Source organism: Cervus canadensis, chromosome 5 (assembly GCF_019320065.1).
Source record: "Cervus canadensis isolate Bull #8, Minnesota chromosome 5, ASM1932006v1, whole genome shotgun sequence".
Lineage (NCBI taxonomy): Eukaryota > Metazoa > Chordata > Mammalia > Artiodactyla > Cervidae > Cervus > Cervus canadensis.
Window position 1 is genome coordinate 68,182,788 of NC_057390.1, and position 19,543 is coordinate 68,202,330.

Sequence of the window (19,543 nt, forward strand, 5' to 3'; positions counted from 1 at the left end):
CAAAAAAAGAAAGAAAGAAAGAAACCAACCTAAATGGAAGGGTTCATGAGGGATGGAGGAGCATATGTAATACAAGCCTTTGGACTGAACTGTGCTCCCTCCAAAATTTATATGTTGAAGCCCTTGCCCCCAAAGTGACTACATTTAGAGATAGAGCCTATAAGGAGGCAATTAAGATTAAATGAGATTATAAGGGTGGGGCCCTGATCCCAGTAGGATTAGTGCCCTTATAAGAAGAGACACCAGAGAGCTCACTCTCCTGTGTGTGCATTCACAGCGGTCATGTGAGCACATAGCAAGTGGCAGCCTCCTACCAGCCAGGAAAAGAGGCCTCAGAATGAAACTTACCTCCTGGCACCTTGATCTTGGACTTCTAGCCTCCAGAACTGTGGGGAATACACTTCTGTTGTTTAAACCACCTAGACTGTGGTTTTATGTTATGGTGACCCATTGACTGTGTGGACCACAATAAACTGTGGAAAATTCTGAAAGAGATGGGAATACCAGACCACTTGACCTGCCTCTTGAGAAACCTGTATGCAGGTCAGGAAGCAATAGCTAGAACTGGACATGGAACAACAGACTGGTTCCAAATAGGAAAAGGAGTACGTCAAGGCTGTGTATTGTCACCCTGCTTATTTAACTTCTATGCAGAGTACATCATGAGAAATGCTGGCTTGGATGAAGCACAAGCTAGAATCAAGATTGCCAGGAGAAATATCAATAACCTCAGATATACAGATGACACCACCCTTATGGCAGAAAGTGAAGAAGAACTAAAGAGCCTCTTGATGAAAGTGAAAGAGGAGAGTGAAAAACTTGGCTTAAAGCTCCACATTCAGAAAACTAAGATCATGGCATCCAGTCCCATCACTTCATGCAAACAGATGGGGAAACAATGGCTGACTGTATTTTTGAGGGCTCCAAAATCACTGCAGATGGTGACTGCAGCCATGAAATTAAAAGACGCATACTCCTTGGAAAGAAAGTTATGACCAACCTAGACAGCATATTAAAAAGCAGAGACATTACAAAGGTCAACAAAGGTCCATCTAGTCAAGTCTATGGTTTTTCCAGTAGTCATGTATGGATATGAGAGTTGGACTATAAAGAAAGCTGAGCACCAAAGAATTGATGCTTTTGGACTGTGGTGTTGGAGAAGACTCTTGAGAGTCCCTTGGACTGCAGGGAGATCCAACCAGTCCATCCTAAAGGAAATAAGTCCTGGGTGTTCATTGGGAGGACTGATGTTGAAGCTGAAACTCCAGTATTTTGGCCACCTGATGGAAAGAGCTGACTTATTTGAAAAGACCCTAATGTTGGGAAAGATTGAAGGCAGGAGAAGGGGACAACAGAGGATGAGATGGTTGGATGGCATCACCAACTCAATGGACATGAGTTTGGGTAAACTCCAGGAGTTGCTGATGGACAGGGAGGCCTGACGTGCTGCGGTTCATGGGGTCGCAAAGAGCTGGACACGGCTGAGCGACTGAACTGAACTGAACTGAACTGACCCAAGTCAATTGGCACAAGAAACCAAATGAGCATGCTTCAGAGGTGACCGAGAGTGAATCTCAACAGGTCAGCTGTTCTCTGAGGAAAAAATAAGCTGAAGCAAACTAACTAACCCTAAATTTAGGGTCAGTGTAAAACACCTTTTTAATGAAATTTCTCAAGAGGATTGCCTATGGGTTAACTGGAATCACTGGTCCCAGCAGCTAGAGGCAGGTGAAGTCTTGGGTTCTCATCCTCATTTAACCAGTAACTAGCAGACAGTTTGGGGAAATGACTCACTATGTTTGGGGTTCAGGTGGTGCATCCAAACATGATGTGTTTGGAGTGGGCAATCTTTGAGGTGTCTTCAACCTCTGAAATTCCTTGGTTGATACAGATTCTTGGGAACACAAGGATCCTTTGACTAATAATGAAAAGCAGAGTACTACTTTAGGCCAGGCATTGTGCTGTACTCCTTGTGCATTTTCTCACATGTTGAGAACAACCCTGCAAGATGGGCTAATGCCCACTTTAGAGAGGAGAAACTTATACTCCCAAAGGTAAACAACTTGCCCAGAATCATCCAGCTTATAAGTTGAAAGAGTCAGGAAATGATTCTAGGTCTGCCTGCCCATCTGTCTGACATCCATGTACTCTCTACCACACCCTCTTGATTTGGTAGCAGTCTACCTAGTGTCCAGTCTCTTCTTCTTGGCATTCCAGCATGGTCTCCTTGTATTTGTCATGATAGAGGCTTCTGAAAATTGCTCCATGTCTCTAGTTTTTCAGAAAGTTCCAGATCTTGCCAAAGCACCACCTGCTTTGTGTGGAACAGTGCAACCTCACTTAAATGCAATTACCCACATAGAGTCCTAAGAACAGGGCCTGGCTCATGTAAGAGCTCAGTACATCCTTAGTGCTTATTAGTAGGTCCCTATGTGCCTAAATGTTCACTTTACCTGGATCTCTTTTTTTTTAGGGTGTGTGGGGGTGGGTAACCAGTGGCACATACCAGGAGCTTGCATTACTCACCATTACACAGGGTAGTTATGACCTTGGCTCTGTACACTGTTGGAGAGAAACCCAGAAATGTTGGGAAAGGCAGAGGTCCCACTGCCATTCAACTCCAGCATCTTCCTGTACAGGACAAGAAGCTGGATTGCACAGGTAGCCATGTGGCAGGATGATGCCAGGCCAGATATCCAAGCTTCAGACCCAGATCACTTCATTCATTCTTGTCTTTGAATGATCAAGGAGGAAATGTGTACCACTCCTAGAGTCTGTAACCAAAACATCTTTCATTAAACTATTTTAAGTAACTTCTTTACTAACTGCTAACTATCAAGGCTAAGGAAAATACAATTCTTCTTCTTTAATTTCCCCCCAAACTAGTCCTCCCGTTTAAGGAAAGAAAAAGCACTACTCCTTCCCTGCCTGGCAAACACCTACCCATCCCCAAGGTCCAGCTCAGAGAGTTCTTTTTGGACAACCCCAGTGCTTAATATAATGCTCGGTCCTCCTGAAATAAGGAAAGAGTTCCAGTTCCTACTGGGAAAGTAACTAGTAAGAGTCACTTAGCCTCACTGAGTGGCTTCCCAGATGGCGCTCAGGGTAAAGAAGCTGTCTGCCAAGGCAGGAGACATAAGAGATGTGAGTTTGATCCCTGGGTCAAGAAGATCCCCTGAAGGAGGGCATGGCAACCCATTCCAGTATTCTTGCCTGAGAATCCCATAGACAGAGGTCCCTGGCGGGCTATATAGCCCATAGGGTCGCAAAGGGTTGGACGTGACTGAAGCGACTCAGCATGCACGCAGGCAGCCTTGCTGACCCTCCGTGTTCTCGGGGTACTAGAAGCTACAGGATGCCTTACAGTACTTCAGTGCTACATTGAGTACGCCAAGGGAGAGACTCAACCTCAGGTACAAATGCTCTTTTTTAATGATTTGCAAACAAAATAATTACCCAGTTTCCCATTTTAAAACATACCCTTTGATTGTTTTACCTTCAGTCATAGAAAGGCCAGGTCCCCCCAGAAAAAACTTACAGAGGCTAAATGACATCTCTGAAATCAGCATCATAGAAGAAAGAAAACCTACATCTAAATGAGCTCTGAGATAGCCATCTTCACCTTAGGAATGATACTAATATATGGGCATGATGTCTGTGCAAACTCTGCCGACTCTGGCTGCCAGAAAAGATGAAGATGACAAAATGAAGTTCACTGACTTAAAAAAAAATGAAGAAAAAAAGGACAGAGGACAAGGTAATTGCTGAGGAGACTGATCGACAAGGCACAAGACATCTGTCATGCCGGGGAGCCTTATTAACTCTATTACATTATTTCCACATCAGCAGATCACCTCATTTACTAGCTAATCAGGCAGAATTAAACATTTTAAATTATTTTTCTTAATCCTGCATGTGATCATTTGAAAACCCAGGGTTCTAAAAATCTAATTGTAACTGCTTACCAGAAATGTCATCTTCACTTTGAAGAATTGAACCAGGGCCAGATACAAGGCTGTTTTTTGTTTGTTTGTTTGTTTTCCATTTTTCTAAAGTACCATCCCATGGCCAGAACTGGACTTGCATGTATTGGTACATGTGCCTAGAGCTGGACATCTTAGGTGCTCCCAAGTGTCTCCCCTGGCCCTGCTTCAGAAGCCATAATGGCCAGAGACTAAAGAAGAGCAGTGGTAGGGGATAATAGGGGCAAGGGTGTGGAAGTAGGACATAGTGGGAAAAAAACTGTTATAGCCTTAGCAAAAGTCAGGAGAGCAAAATCTAAATCCAGTAGGCCCCTAACAGAAGGGACAGGAAACAGTCCCTCTCCCAGTAAGAAAGGATAGGATGGGGTTGTGGGAGCTTGCTTATCCATCCATGATTAAGTCTTCTTAGCTTCCTATGCCTGCTTCTCCCTGCTCCTTCAGTGTCCTGGGCATCAGTGTGAGGGCACAGCAGTGACTGGCAGTCTGCTGTTTGCTCATCTTCCTAGGATGCTGCAGTAGTGTCCCCAGGACCAGAGCTCCCAGGACTGTACTGTAGGTCTCCTAAGAGGTTTCCATTGTGTGAGGACACTTCTTGGGTAGGCTTGGAATAAGGAGCTGAAAAACCCACTTGGAGCCAAACCGCAGAGCCCAATGAGTTGGAACCCACTGCCCTCGGTGCCCATGTTTGCTGACAGGGGGACACAGAAGTGAGAAAACAGCTGTGTGGGGCACAGCTTGCTGAACATTCGTCTGCCCTTTGTGTATAAGTGTGTTATAAAGTGTAAGTGTGTTAGGTTAGTGATATGCCTACTTTGTGTATTTTCAGTGTTGATGATGTGTGCTCCATGTGAATGATGAGTTGCATGAATGCCATGTGTTTGTATGTGTGTGTGGCAGGGGGGTGAGTAAATGTACTACAGTGGGACAGAGGTTAAAGGGGTAACTAGTCACTCTTGCTTTCCCCCTCCTAATTTCCTTTAAAATCTATAGCAACAGCTCATGAAAAGGCCCAGAAGCAAGAGAACAGGTCCTGCTTGTGCTTTTTCAAGTAGTTCTGATTGTAAAGAGGTCAAAGTACAAGAAAAGTGGGAAAGGATGAGATACAGCTGGAAGACGGGGCTTCCCAGATGGTGCAGGGGTAAAGAATCTGCCTGCCAATGCAGGAGACACAAGAGACGCGGGTTTGATCCCTGGGTTGGAAAGATCCTCTGTAGGAGGAGATGGCAACTCGCTCTAGTATTCTTGCCTGGAGAATCCCATGGACAGAGGAGTCTGGCAGGTTACAGTCCCTGGGGTCACAAAGAGTTAGGCATGACTGAGCACACATGTACACATGCACATCTGGAATGGGGATGGGTCGTGAAGGGCTTGGTTTGCCACTCCTGGGAATTTGCACTTTCTCTGGCAGGCAGTGGGAGTCATTGAAAAGAGGTTAAGCAAGGGATAGATTTTATCAGATTTGTACTTTATAAAAAGATTAACGTGGCTGTTGAGTGAAGACTAAATTGGAGATTACAAGAGTGGAGGCAGGGAAAACCATCCAAAGAGTGTTGCATGATCTGAGAGATTATGGCAGCCTAGATTGGCAACACGGCAACGAGGGATGTGGAGACATGGGTTTGAGAGCCCTTAAGAATTCAGAGGACATAATGGTAGTTTATCTGCTTTTTTTTACGAATGGGGGTGGCAGGGTGGGGGCTATGTAAAATGCCTATTTCATCGTCAGAACAAATAGATCATTCTACTGGTCTCTGGTCCTCAGCATTTTGTTCAGCCCAGACTCACCTAAGGCTCAGACCTCCTCCCATTAGAAATAGTTCATATCATCAGTGATTCTCTGCAGATGGCACAGGAAGACGCCTGTGTCATTTACAAAAAAAAGAAAATTAAATTCTCTGTTGATTCCTCTGTGCCCTTCTATTGGGTATGCCTGGCTGCCTGCCACCATTTGGGGGAATCACTGGTCTATGCAACAGAGAAACATTTGGAAGAGAAACTTATCCTTCATTTAAAGTAAATAACATTTGAAGGAAACTCTTTTGCAACAGAATGCTAGTTCACCTATCTCGCCCTACCACTGGTGCCCTAGACAATAGCTGACGCCTGATAAAGACACAGCCTTCATGAAACTACACAGTCTCCCCGCTGATGAAGTGACACATCAGCCAGTATGTGATGAATCCGGGTTGTGCAGACAAAAATACCAGGTATTCCAGCCAAGGCACACACAGTGCACTGTGAATCACCTACACCAGCTTTCAGCAGTTAGAGTCACAGAACAATTGCTCAGTTCCTTCACAGTGTAGACCTGGCCCAAGACCCAAGAGTGAAGCAGTAACTGTAAGGAAGCAGAAATATTATAAATAACCCAGAGAACCCTTTTATAACAGCAACTGCCTGCTGATTTTGTGGCCTAACAGCTCAAGCAAAAAAAAAAGGATATAAATACAATATTGTGCAATGACTAATTACTCAAAATGTTGTGCATCAGCAGAAGTGGGACCTGTGGTTGGTGCTAATATTATCAGATGCCTTTGCTGTTTAATAATCTGGTAGCTCTATATTATTTAGCATGCAGTTTTCACAGAGAACAATGATTTTATTTCAAGTAGCTTTCACTGAAATAAAAAAGCAGCTGTTAGAAGAGGAACATTTGGCAGAAAATATTGTAGAAGAATCTTCTCTGAGATACTAAATCATATTGGATTAACTGTTCTGTCTAGAATGGTGGAGTGACAAAGGAAAAAGATCACTGACCACAGAAGGCCAGGGCAGTCTTTAGAACCCAGTGAATGATGAACAGACATTTTAGTTGTCAGTGCCATTTATTCATCAATATATAAAGTTATGTATATACAAAGCTTCCATTAATAGTGCCTGAAGAATGGGCCTTTTTTATTCCAGTTTTAGCTCATATTCAGGATTTTACTTCTCTCTCGTTAATAGTGGAATTCTTTAAATTATAGCATAAATTAATACACCACAGACATTTGGGGCAGAATGGGGTTTTTAATCAATTTCAGTCTCCACAGGCCATTCTGTGTGGCTTAGCATGCTGGGCACGTGCTGGCCATGCCCCTGCCCCTGCCCCTGAATAGGCTAAGACACTTAGTTGCAGCATGTGGGATCTAGTTCCCTGACCAGGGATTGAACCCGGGCCCCGTGCATTGGGAGCATGGAGTCTTAGCCACTGGACCACCACAGAAGTCCCTGACTCAATTTTAGATCAGATCAAAATGATGCCGTTATTATGATCACCCTACTCTTACAAATTATTATTAAATATTAGTAGGGTACCAATAAATAAAGAATCTGGCAGTTCTGGGATGAAGGTTGGTAGAGTTTTTCTTATTCTCTAGTAGTTGAATTTTAATCAATATGTTGAAGGTTGAAAGACCAGAGTCATTTTTTAATACCACTTACAATCTTTGGGGAGAGTGACATGCTGCCTTGAACATATCTGGCCCCACCTTACTTAGATTTTGCAGTCGACCCCCCATTGATCCCTCTCTTTTTTCATCCATCTAAATGAAAGAAGCCTTCAGCCCCATAAACCTTATTCCAGATGGAAATGCATAATTCAAGAGAAATACTGATGTCAAAGAAGAGAAGGCACACCAATTTGTGTCAGCAGTTGCTGTAAATTAAAGACGAGTACACGGAGAGTTTAATGTAATGTAGAATTGAAAATAAAATTAGAAGCAATATTTAGGCAGTTCTCCACCTCTTTCTTCCCTACTGTGACATGAAGGATTGACTCCCAGCTTAAGTACCTAATGCAGTTCGTTTTTCTTTTCTGCTGGTATTTTTTTTTCCCCATAAAATGTTGCTTGTTTATCTCTGGCATCCAAAATTAGATCTTTTCACTTTTTCCATCCTGATCTCAACAGAAAAGTCAGGGTAGGAATACTCAACGTTTTCCTCCCCTCATCTTCCACACCCATCACATTTTCAGCACAGAAAGGACCCCACTCTACCAGTCTGACTAGTTCAGCTGCTGTAGATAGCTATTAATTCTTCCTTAATATGGATTCTTTCTAATGTGGGTATTACGTCCATGGTTTCTTTTATTTTCCTAAAGCTGGAAAATAAAAGGTTGATAATGCACATTTCAGACATATACGACTGCACAAGGTATTCCTGACACTTTGGAGAACTATTCTTTAGCATACATCCACTTATCCAATGAGTGGCCGTTATTCAGCACCTTTTGGAGCTCTCTATTCAGATTTCCCTTACAGCCAGTGTTGTTCTTTACAGTTGCCCATTGTTTCTGGACATTGGTGGAACTTCCTAGCTTGATCCCCCACCTTAATTGCTAGGCTTGATTCTAAATGATTTACTCTTGCCAGAAATAAATTCCTGAGGATAGTGATTCACAAAGTGTGGCCCTGGACCAGTAACATTAGCATCACCTGGGAACTCATAAGAAACACATGCATGCATGCATGCATTTCAGTCATGTCTGACTTTTGGTGACCCTATAGACTGTAGCCCACCAGGCTTCTTTGTCCATGGGATTCTCCAGGTGAGAATACTGGAGTGGGTTGCCATTTCCTTCTCCAAGAAACACATATCCTGGGGCAAGTTTAATGGATCAGAAACCTTGGGGGTGGAGCTCAACAATCTGCATTTAGCAAGGCAATCCTAGTTTTTTAGGATGAACTATTGCCTTTATTGAGGATATTCAAAGATGTGCTACTGCTTTTTTAAGACCTTCCAAAGAACGGGTTTCAAAACCTTTCTGAGCAAGGCTGGAGTACATGTATGCCTCTCCAGGGGACTGCTTTAATAGAGACTGGTCTTCCACTGAAACATTCCAGGTCTGCCACCTAGCCATTTGACCTTGAGCAACTTCTTAACACTTGGTTTCTCATCTGGAAAATGAAAGGCCCACCCTACCTACTTCACAGGATTGTAATGAGATTCAAAGTGAGTCACAACTACAAATATGCGCTGGAAACCAGAAAGTACTATGAAAATGCAAAAGCCACATCATTTTGCAGACAGGATTCTGGTAGTCCTGGTGTTATGTCAGGGCAAAGAGTTGGGGAAAGGCCTGTAGTTATCATTCGTTTGGCCAGATCCACCTTTTTGTTCATATTATGACCGATTCATCACCTTGGTAGATATGTCTAAGATTCTGCCATTGCAACCCACCGATTTATTTGGTGTTAAGAGAGGGAAACTATTGCCTGACTAGTGGCTACAGGGGGCAAGGAAAATATATTCATTTTCAGACATGCTATTTTCTATGGAAAGCTCCGTGATGAGTGATGGTGAGTATAGATGGACGATGTATGTGGGCACTGCACACTCATGCCAGAACGTGTCACACACTAGCAGGGAAAGGGTCTATGCTGAAACCACCCACATCAGCCCTGTGCAAGGGAATCATGACCTTCAAAAAGGAAGCTAAGTGTCCACTGCTACAAGAGGGCCAAAGAGAAACTCCCTCCAGCAAACCAAATCTAGAGCAACCAAGATTTTAAAACAGACCCGTTAATGTGTCTGTGCTTGAGGAGTGTGTGGGCGGATTTTCCCTCCGAGGTTAGCACTTACAAACAGCTTCACCATAGGAATTCATAAACACCAAGCTCCTGGTGTGTTTATAACTTAACTTGAAAACTTTATAGACTCCTGAGGGACCATATCTGGGCAGGAAGAAAGCTAAATCTGTGGCCTTAGTGCTTACTGAGAATTCAGTTTTAGTGACACGGAACAATTCCCACTAGGCCAACATCAGCTTTCCTTTTCACACACAGTGGCAGCTAAAGTCAAGAGATTCTATAGGAATCCAATTGGTTAATTATGATTAAATTATTGGTTAATTATGGGAAAATAAGCTGTTGGTTAATTATGAAATTAGAATAGGAAATGATTTTGCTCCAAATGTGTGCCTATTAAATAAATCTGTGGAGACAGAAAGTACATTAGTGGTTCCTAGGTCTGGGGGGAGTAGGGAGGAGTGAGGGGTGACTGCTAATGAGTCCAGAGTTTCTTTTAGGGGGGGATGAAATTTCCTAAAATTAGACTGTGCTAATGGTTGCTCAACCCTGTGAAAATACTGAACACTGAACTGAATAGTCAGAACACTGAACTGTGTACTTTAAATGGACAGATTATTTGGAATATGAATTACATCGCAACCAAGCTTTTTTTTTTTTTAAGTCAAATTGCTAATAAATTGTGGAGCCAAGGAAAATGCTGTGTCTATTTAAGACAGAAATAAAAATCACATCAAAACTTTGCTGCATGTGGCTTCCTACTTGATAAATATGAAATAGTGATCATCTGAAATACATTAAGGCAGAAAATATTTGCTTTCTTTTAATCACACTATTTTAAAAGCAGATTATCTCAGCCAACTAACTGAAATTTAAATGTAATAAATTAAGGTGACTAGTAGTTGAAACCAAAGTCAAAAAACAGTTATGACAGAATAATTAGTCCATGTTCCCTAAGATATATTTAGAATAAAAATCAGCAGCATCTACACAATAATGGTAAGAAAACTGAATTCTCACTGTCCATCATGATGCCCTAAGCTGATCTGGTTAGGGAAGGCTGGAAGGTGAAGTTGGAAAGGATGTGATCTCATCCTGATGATGGGAATATGTGTTGATAAGAGAAGACAGGAATACTCAGATTCAAGCTATGAAATGGGGCTCTTGTATAAGCAGCATCATATCTTGTGGTATGTTTATCGTCTAGGCTTCAGTTTTGTCTGCCCAGGAAAGAACATTTGCCCTTTTCCTGCCTTGGCAAGATAGGCCAGGCCACACTAGTTCTAATCTCCTTGTGAAAGTCCTCGCTCCAGGGTTTGGGGCTTGCCCTTGGCTCACTGGTGGCCATGGAGACTGTCAAATGAGGTAAACAGGAAAGGAACTGGCTGGGAGATGGAGGAATTTCTGGCTCAGTGGAAAGAAACCAGGGAGTTACCAACACCTGCCTAGCAAGCCTTGCAGTTTGGAGGCTGCTGGTTAGGGCTCCTTAATGCACCAGAAGCATATGACTGGCCACTGGCAGTTCTCTGCGGTAAGAGGCGCTACTTTGGTGTATCTCAAACATGTGTTGTTTTTTTTTTAATCATTAATCATCACCCACCACCCCAAGGAGCCTAAGAGATTTTTTTCCCTAATTGTCATCTCCTCCCATGAAATTTTAACACCACAGATACTCATTCATATTTTTTCTCTCTCTGTGTATGCATATATATATATACATAAATAAATATGTGTGTATATATAATATATATACATATATGTATGTGTGTATGTCTGTTTACATACTGTGGTTCTCCCACGCATACAAGAATGAATTTTCACCCTCCATTAAGAATGCATGCCCTGGAGGGAATGAAGAGTCTAACAGGGCCTTTCTCTTTCCGCTCACATTTGGAGTGGTAAGGTCAGTCACACAGAGAAGGTGGACCAGGTGACCCAGTGTCCATCACTAACCAGGAGAGGCCCTGACATCAGGTTCCAGCACAGCTTGAGGACTGTCCTGAGTCATACTGTCCCCACAACTATCCATGCAGCCTGCCTGCCACCCTCGGGGCTCTGCCACCACCTCCTCTCGCTGGCAGGAGCCCTCTGCCCAGTGACCGGCTGGCGGGGACGCAGGCAGCTCCTCCATCAGAGCAGCAGCGCAGGTGGAGATGCACAGATTTCTGTGCAGCAGCTCCCTCCGTCCCGGGCTGTCCTCCAGCCCCTCCCAGCTCTAGCCTCTCCCAGAACCCTTGCTCACTGTTCTCCCTGTTCCTTCATCAAATGAAAGCAGGAGATTTACCAGGTTCCCCAGTCTTGCACTGACCCCTCTGCTTCTCACTTTACATTCTTTAGTCTCTGCTCACAAACTCTATAAAGGCCTCATAAAGATCTCCCTTGCCCCAACAGAGAAATGGATTTCAGAGACCCCAGCACACATGGATAGTCACTGCTAGAACTCTCTGGAGCCTGGCCTCCTTGTAATTAAAAGCTGCAGGACATGCTTCTGCCTCCTCTGCCTTCCCTGATTCTTGGAGCATTCCTGGAGGCCCTCTTCTGCTCGGAGCTGGGGACATAATGCCAGGCACAGCAGAAACCCCCAGCCATGGGATCCACAGGAACATGACCTTTGTCCCTTCGAACCCTCCAACTTAGATCACAGGCTTTCATTTCCCCAAACGCTAGCAAGTTAAAGGGCCTCTGAGATGGTACCATCCAGTACCCCCCACCTTGGTGAGCACTTTCTGTGCTCCAGGCACCATACCAGACCTTTTCACATATGTTATCCAGTTCAGTGTTTACAAGAGAGGTTGAGTCACTCGCCAAAGTGGTGAAATCAGGGCTTCAGGTCAGGTCTGTCTGACTCCACACCGTCTACCGCATTGTCCCACTTGAGAAAACATGTTTCCACTTGAGAAACACATTTTTCCCAGCTGTGTACAGAGGGACTTCACTGTAGGTTTACCATTCCCCAATGATGACAGAGGTAACATAGAGGGAAGAAGGTGGGATTTAATCCTATGTGTGTGTTCCCTCTGTGTTCCTTCAAAGCCAAGACCAAAGTGCATGACACCGGGTCTCCTGCCCATCCATGACTAGCCCTTTAAGGACAAAGGATGACATTTCTTCTCCCAGGTTTAACCAGATGCTCATGCCTAAACCTCCAGCACACAGGAATGAGGCAGAAGCCCCATTCTTGGAACCTGGAGGCAAGAGCAAAGTAGGACTTGCCACCAAGCTAGCCTGAGGGTGAGCCCCTCAGTGCCACCTCAGTGCCACGTCAGCAGCCCTGCCTGCACAGGGGTGGAATGGAGCAGGGAACCTGGTGCGTTTCCATTGTCCTCTGTCCCTTTCCTGAGCCCCTTGCAATATTCTGTTTTTATGAAGAAGTAGCGCCTTGACTTGGGATTTAGTCATGCGTCATCCCATTTGCCTTTTCCCTGGCCTCAAAAACCACGAGCCTGGCTGAGGAATTCAGGTCCACAGTGTAGGCTTTGAATAGCTTTGTATAGGGAGAGGTTCTGAGAAGAAAGGAAAGTGCTATCTGCTTGTCCGATGGAATGTGTTAACACATTGGGCAGGAATGCAAGGACTTTAACTGTTAGGGTCCCTCTGCAGTTTGGGTGATGAATCATCCCGTGTGGGTACAGATTCCTAACGAATGAACCCTCGTGATGACATCATTCTTGCAAGATCATCTAGGTTCTGCTGTAGGCGCCTGACAAGTTCTTACCTTGGGTATTTTCACCACATAGTTTTTTTTTTTTCCTAGCCACATTTAATACCCATCACACCTTACAACTCTTCCATTTTTCTATTAACTGGAAGTTGGCAAACCAGGACTTTCACAGGTCTGTCTCATTGTCATCCCTCCTACAGGGCAATCTTGAGACAGCACGTGCTCCTCACCTAATCACTCAGCACCCAGCCTCCTGACAGTCCTTGATTCAGCACATATTTCAGCAGTGAGCCTGGCCTTGCACTAGTCCGAGGGTATGGAAGTGATGAAAACCACAGAGGAGGGCGGGGGTGTCTAGGAGGGTACGTAACCCAGACTTGTGGGATCAGGGAAAACGCAGTGCTTTGAATATGGTACCAGTCAGTAAATATGTGATGACTAAGTTCATACCCGAGTTGAGTCTTAGAGGAGTTGGAGTTAGTGTAGGAATGAGGTCAAGCAGAGACATCTCCATGAATGAAGACCCAAGGTCACATGTGTGAGTCGGAAAAAGTAAGAGATGAAACTGGGGAGGTAGGCAGGGGGAGCCTCATGTGCCACGCTAAGGAGTTAAAACATTATCCTAAGAAAGACGAGAAATGTTCAAAGGGATTTAAGCTGGAAGTGAGGTGGCCCGATGTACTGCAGTATGGAGGATGGAGTGGAAAGGGCCAGATCAGAGACAAGGCAAATAGCTAAGGAAGTGAACCTGGTCCTCTGGTGGTTATGTGAGCATGCGATAGGGATGGAGTAGGGATGAGATGAGGGGACAGATTAGAGAAATATTTAGAATTTAAACTTGGCAGCTGGTGACTATCTAGAAGACCCCCAAGATTTTTAGGGTGGAAGTGCCACAAACTGAAAAGATAAGAAAAGGCTCATGTTTAGTTAGGATTAGGAGTTCGATGCGGGCATGTGGAGTTAGAATCGACTGCCAGAGACATGAGGCTGGTTGAGCTGACTCACAGGTAGGTAAGATACACAAGCCTGAAGACAGAAGAGAATCTGGGCTAAATGTAATGACTGAGGACTCCTCAGATTCATAGCAGTCGAAACCATAACAGCACAGTATTTGACACACCCAGGATATTAGGGGGAAGAGAAAGGCAGTGGGTGAAGGACAGAACCTGAGAGAATACCAACAGCCATGGTGCAGGAGGGGGAAGACAGACCCAGGGCAGAGACAAAGGAGGGTCAGAGAGCCACAGGGCCCCAAGAGAGTGCCTTACTGCTCTGTGCTTCTCTGCCCCCTAAACCTCTGGCTGTCCTGTTCTTCATAAGTAAGCTCTTTCACATCCTTAACTCCCCACACAGCCCCTGTAGGTGAAAGCTGCTCCTGGTCCTAAGGCACATTCTTGCGGCTTCCAGCCACCCCTTCTCTCCCCTCCTGTAACGATTCCTGCATCTTCGAGGCTCATGCAATTCAGTTACAAAGCCCGGACCTCTTTTCCTGGTCATTCTCTTGTTTATCTAAGATGCTGGCATCCATATCACCATTTCTCTCTCCATCCCTCTCCCACCCCTGCAATGCTACCAACATAAGATGACTCCAGTACCATGAGGATGAACCATCACCAAGTCCCATAGTTCCTAGATGCCCTCACCTCCAGGGACTCTTCACCTCCACTCCAGCCTCCCACTCCCATGACGACTCCCAGGAAATGGTTAATACCTGGCACCGCTTCAGTTCTGTGGGAATAAACCTCACATCCCACAACCAGCTCTCACCCTTCTTCTCCTACACTAGTTCTCACATTCCTTAGTTACCTCTTTTCTTCTGACCTTTTGACCCCTCCTGACCTCTTCCTTCCTTACCCAGGCTAGACTGATTATTTATCTGGTTGTTCTTTCCTGAAATCTCTGCTCCCTTTGGACCCGCCCTCTTCCACCACACCTGCTCAGGGCAACTCTGATTCCCATACTCTTCTCTGCTCCTGCTTCAAACATGCAGAGAGAAATGGGACCCCCTCCAGAGGGACATCATTAAAGATTCATGGTCTTCACTCATCCCTGGCATTCTTCATCACTACAGAAAACATGTCCTTCCCCTGGGGAAACAGGAAAAATTCAGCAGTAGCCAGAAGCCTAATCTCACTCCCAAAATAGCTTATCCACCTGCTCTGCCGCTAGATTTCCACCCAGATGCCCTTGGTACAGCCTTTACTGCCATCTACCTCCTTTATTCCTACCGTGGGCAAGTTACTTAACCTCCTTAAATCCTAGTTTCCTCTGTTTTAAAATAAGGATCCCCCAGGCTTGCTGCCAACCCCTGAGGTACTTTGTGCAAATCAGAAGGTGCCTCTGAATGGGCACGCTCGGAGTGCTGAGCATGGCCTGCAGACCCAGGGTCACCCTGTCACCTGGGCACCCTCATGCAGAACCGCCTTGTATCAGACCCGGCAGCCCCATCAATACCTGTGAGGTTTATCACTGTGTCTCTTGTCAGACAGCAGAGCCCTGAGAGACTGAGCCGGTAAGCTCAGTGCAGGAACAGACCAGGGTCATAGTCCAGGACTCAGGCAGGCAAGGGGCAGTGGGAGGGAATGGGGAGTGGGGGCAGGCGGACGGAGAGGATGGTCTGAAAGGGAGAATAAGGGAGAAGAGCCACCAGCCTCCCCAGGGCCACATCACGTCCAGTCCTGGTGCCAGAGGCTGCCCCCTCCCCAAGCCACCTCTGGGTGCTGTCCTTAGGAGCACCCACCCACCTCTCAGATTCTCCCCTTGGGGTTCCTGTCATCAGCTGCTCATGAGTGTCATCTCTACCCCACCAGCCCTGCAGAGTGCCTTGCCCTCCCACCCTCCACACCCCTGGAGGCCTCAGGTTCTCCACAGGCGTGTCTTGCTCCTTCCACTTCATGGATACTCCAGCGTCTCCCAGGTCCCTCAGAGCAGCACCCCTCAGAATCCAGGAGAGGCAGGCCCTCGGGAGAGCAGGACTTTCAGAATGCCACATCCATTCTCTAAGGGTGGCTCTTCCTTAAGAGGAAGTTATTGTTGAGAAGACAATGAATAGTAGCCACATGGGTACTTTTATTGAAGATAGATGAATTATGCCATCACCCCTTTTGGCACAAAAATAATTTTCAGTAAAAGGTTAAAACCATCATGTTGTATCAATGAGAACTATTCCATTATTCCAAGAATGATTGATTGGAAAGAACGTTACTTACAGGAAAATCACAGTGATACAATACAGCTTCTACTTTTAAAGCACTTTCCATTAAAAAAAAAATTATACCAATGTATAAAAATAGTTATACTGAAGATGTGAATCAACAGCCGAGTAATTTATTGGCACTTGAAAGCCTTGTGGTATAAATAGATTCAACAATGAGACTATCAAGTAACTGGGCTGTGGCAACCTAACCTCCATTTTCACCGATACAAAACAAAGTCACACATAGTTCAGTGAGGGACATCTGGCCCCCTTGGAAGAGAGCACCAGGAGCGAAAAACACAGTGAAGCTAGGACCGAGAGTCAGGTCAGCTCACCCAGTCAGCACTGAGTGAGGAAGTCGAAGAGACAGAGGGGGCGGAGATACGGTCTCTGCCCTCAAGGAGTTTTACGTTGTCCTAGACTCTAGGCCTGTACACCAGATAGTCACTACAGTGTTTTAAGTGTCCTAAAGAAGTACAAACAAATACATCAGAAGGGAGGGAGGAACTTCTCTGGTGGTCCAGTGGCCAAGACTCCACACTCCCAATGCAGAGGCAGAGGGTCCGGGTTCAATCCTTGGTTGGGAAACTAGAGCTGACATGTCACAACTAAAGATCCCGAGTGCCACACTAAGACCTGTGTGGCCAAATAAATATTCGAAAGGGAGGGAGACTCTTTTCAGCTTGGTTTGGAGTGTGTGGGGGGCGGAGAGGGGACGACATTGTAAGATGAAATGAGGTCAGTCTCATGTGTATCAAAGTACCCAGATTTGCAGCCTCCTGATGGATGCAGAGCAGACAATAGAAGTTCACTCCCTTCCTTTCCCTAACACTCTTCTACGTAAGCAGTACTGTCCCACCCCTTCATGCTTAAATTTCAGAGTTTTTCCAGTTTGATGCAATGTGACTTCTAAGATAGTATTTACTGGCCTTCACGTCTTTGAGCTGACGGCCCCCTGTCAGCCAGGAGCCTCCCTGCTTTCTTGTACTGTTTTTGGAATGAGGCCAGATGGCTGCCTTCTTTGTGAAGAAGAATGTAGTCCACCACCACCCTGGACTCCCACCACCTCTTTTCTGGTGAGAAGGTGGATACCAGGGAGCTGAGAGTTGGCCCATCAGCAGTCATTAATTGAGCACATACTACTTTTAAGGATTGTGTAACTCTGGGGAGTCAGCTGATAGGAAAGAACCAGATAAGATTTCTGGCCTCTCAGAGGAGTTTTGACACATGGAATTGCCTCAATCAAAGCTCCTGGTTGAAAACCAGTTGTGTTACTGGCATGGAGCACTGGACACCATTACAATGACATCCCAGAATTCAGTTTCTCTGCAGTCAGTGTCACAGCCAGAAAACCTTCCTTCCAGTCCCCTGGACTTGCAGGAGGGGGTCACTGCCTAGTCCTCAGTTGCAAAGGAAATTGCCTAATGAGATGGGATATTCCCAACTGCAGGAAGGAGGTTTTCTCAATTCAGCTCTCCCCAGCTTGTCTCAGATGTCCACTTGATTGAATTTAGAAAAAGAGGGAAATCATTCAGAGGCTGAAATTGGACCATTTAAAAGTTCAAGAGTGACTGACATTGATTTTTTTAAACTTCTTTAGTAAAATTTCTTTTATTAAAAACTTAACAAAAATTTTAATTTTTAAAAGAACAGAAAAATTGCAATACTCCCATATACTCTTCATGGTTTTACCAATTATTAACATTTTTACAATGCTAACAAATTTGCTAATTTGTTTTATTGCTGTCTCTCAAAATACATAGATACTTTTTCTTTTGATGAACAGTTTGAGAGTAAGTTGCAGACATGGTGACTCTTTACCTCTTAATACTTCAGGATATATCGCCTGAGAACAAGGACATAAAAAAACTACAATGTAATTACTGAATTCAGGAAACTTAACACTAAGATAATCTTATCTTCCATGCACAGCACAATAATGTTCTTTATAAATTTTTTGTTCAGGAGCCAGTCCAAGATTATGTATCTCACTGAATTGTCATGTTGCTTTCGTCTCCTTTACTATGAAACAGGTCCTTAGCCTTTGCCTTTCTTGATATTGATCTTTTTTGAAAAGCACAACCTCATTGTTTATAGAATTTTTTTCAGTTTAGGTTTGTCTGGTGCTTCCCCATAACCCAAGTTAGGTTATGCACTTGGGGCAGGAATACTACACAAGTGACCGTATTTCCTTTTCAAGGCCCCACATCAGGGAGCGTGTGATGTCAGTTTCTCTCTTTACTGGTACGTCAATCACTTGGTCAAGGTGCTCCATGTAGTTACTCTTTTTCCCTTTTGTAATTAATAGGTAATCTGTGGGGAGAGACTTTGAAACTTGTTAATATTCTGCCTTCATCAGACCTTTATTCAGCAGTTTTAATGTATCTATTGATGATTTTTCCCTGAATTAGCTGTTATTACTCTGGGTTCAAAATGGTGATTTTTCAGATTTCTGTATTTACTAGCTGGCATTCTACTTTAAGGATGAGTTTTGTCCAGGATTTTTTCCCTTTATTTAATATCAGTCTAGATTTATGGATTATTAATAAATTTTTTATTTATTTCTTTTTGGCTGTGCTGGGTCTTCACCACTGCACTCAGGCTTTCTCTAGTTGCAGCGAGCAAGGGCTACTCTTCCTTGTGGAGCACAGGCTCTAGGCTGCACAGGCTTCAGGAGTTGCAGCACATGGGCTCAGCAGTTGCAGCGCACAGATTTACTTGTTCCATAGCGACATGTGGGATCTTCCTGGACCACAGGTCAAGCCCATGTCCCCTGTATTGGCAGATGGATTCTTAACCACTGGACCACCAGGGAAGTCCTCCCTCAATAAATTTTAAAGTAATTGTTAGCAACTTATCTATGTTTGGAATCCACACGTTAGATAAATTACTTCTCCATTTTTTAGGTCAACCTACTTGCAAGCGGATCTCTTTTTTATGTGAACTTGAACATTTAGTCTACACCTCAATATCTGCAAAGGTGAACAGGAAGTAGAAAACGTTTATGGCACTTTTAAGCTTAACACATAGGTGACTGAAGTGTTTTGAATAGCTGTGGCAAAATGGGGTACTCTGGGAGGCCTTTTTGAAAAAGGAAGGAAAGGGGTTCCACAGACAGGTGAGAGAAGGCACAATCAATGTCTTTCAGACTAAACACAGAGAAAGGGGGACTCAGCAGAAATGTTGAGGATGGGGG

At 44.6% G+C, this 19,543-nt stretch overlaps 1 protein-coding gene across 3 annotated transcripts in view; it reads left to right on the forward strand.

Moving 5' to 3' along the window:
• RBKS (ribokinase) overlaps positions 1–19,543 on the forward strand; it is a 128,346-nt gene that overhangs the window by 68,475 nt on the left and 40,328 nt on the right. Inside the window, exon 8 of one of the 3 annotated variants that reach the window (XM_043469053.1) lies at positions 6,285–7,540. The exons of the other annotated variants lie outside the window; for them this stretch is intronic. Within the exon in view, the coding sequence (XP_043324988.1) occupies positions 6,285–6,350 (66 nt within the window). The 3' untranslated portion in view covers positions 6,351–7,540. Of the gene's footprint in view, positions 1–6,284; positions 7,541–19,543 lie in introns of those variants that run through there. 3 annotated transcript variants of the gene reach the window in all.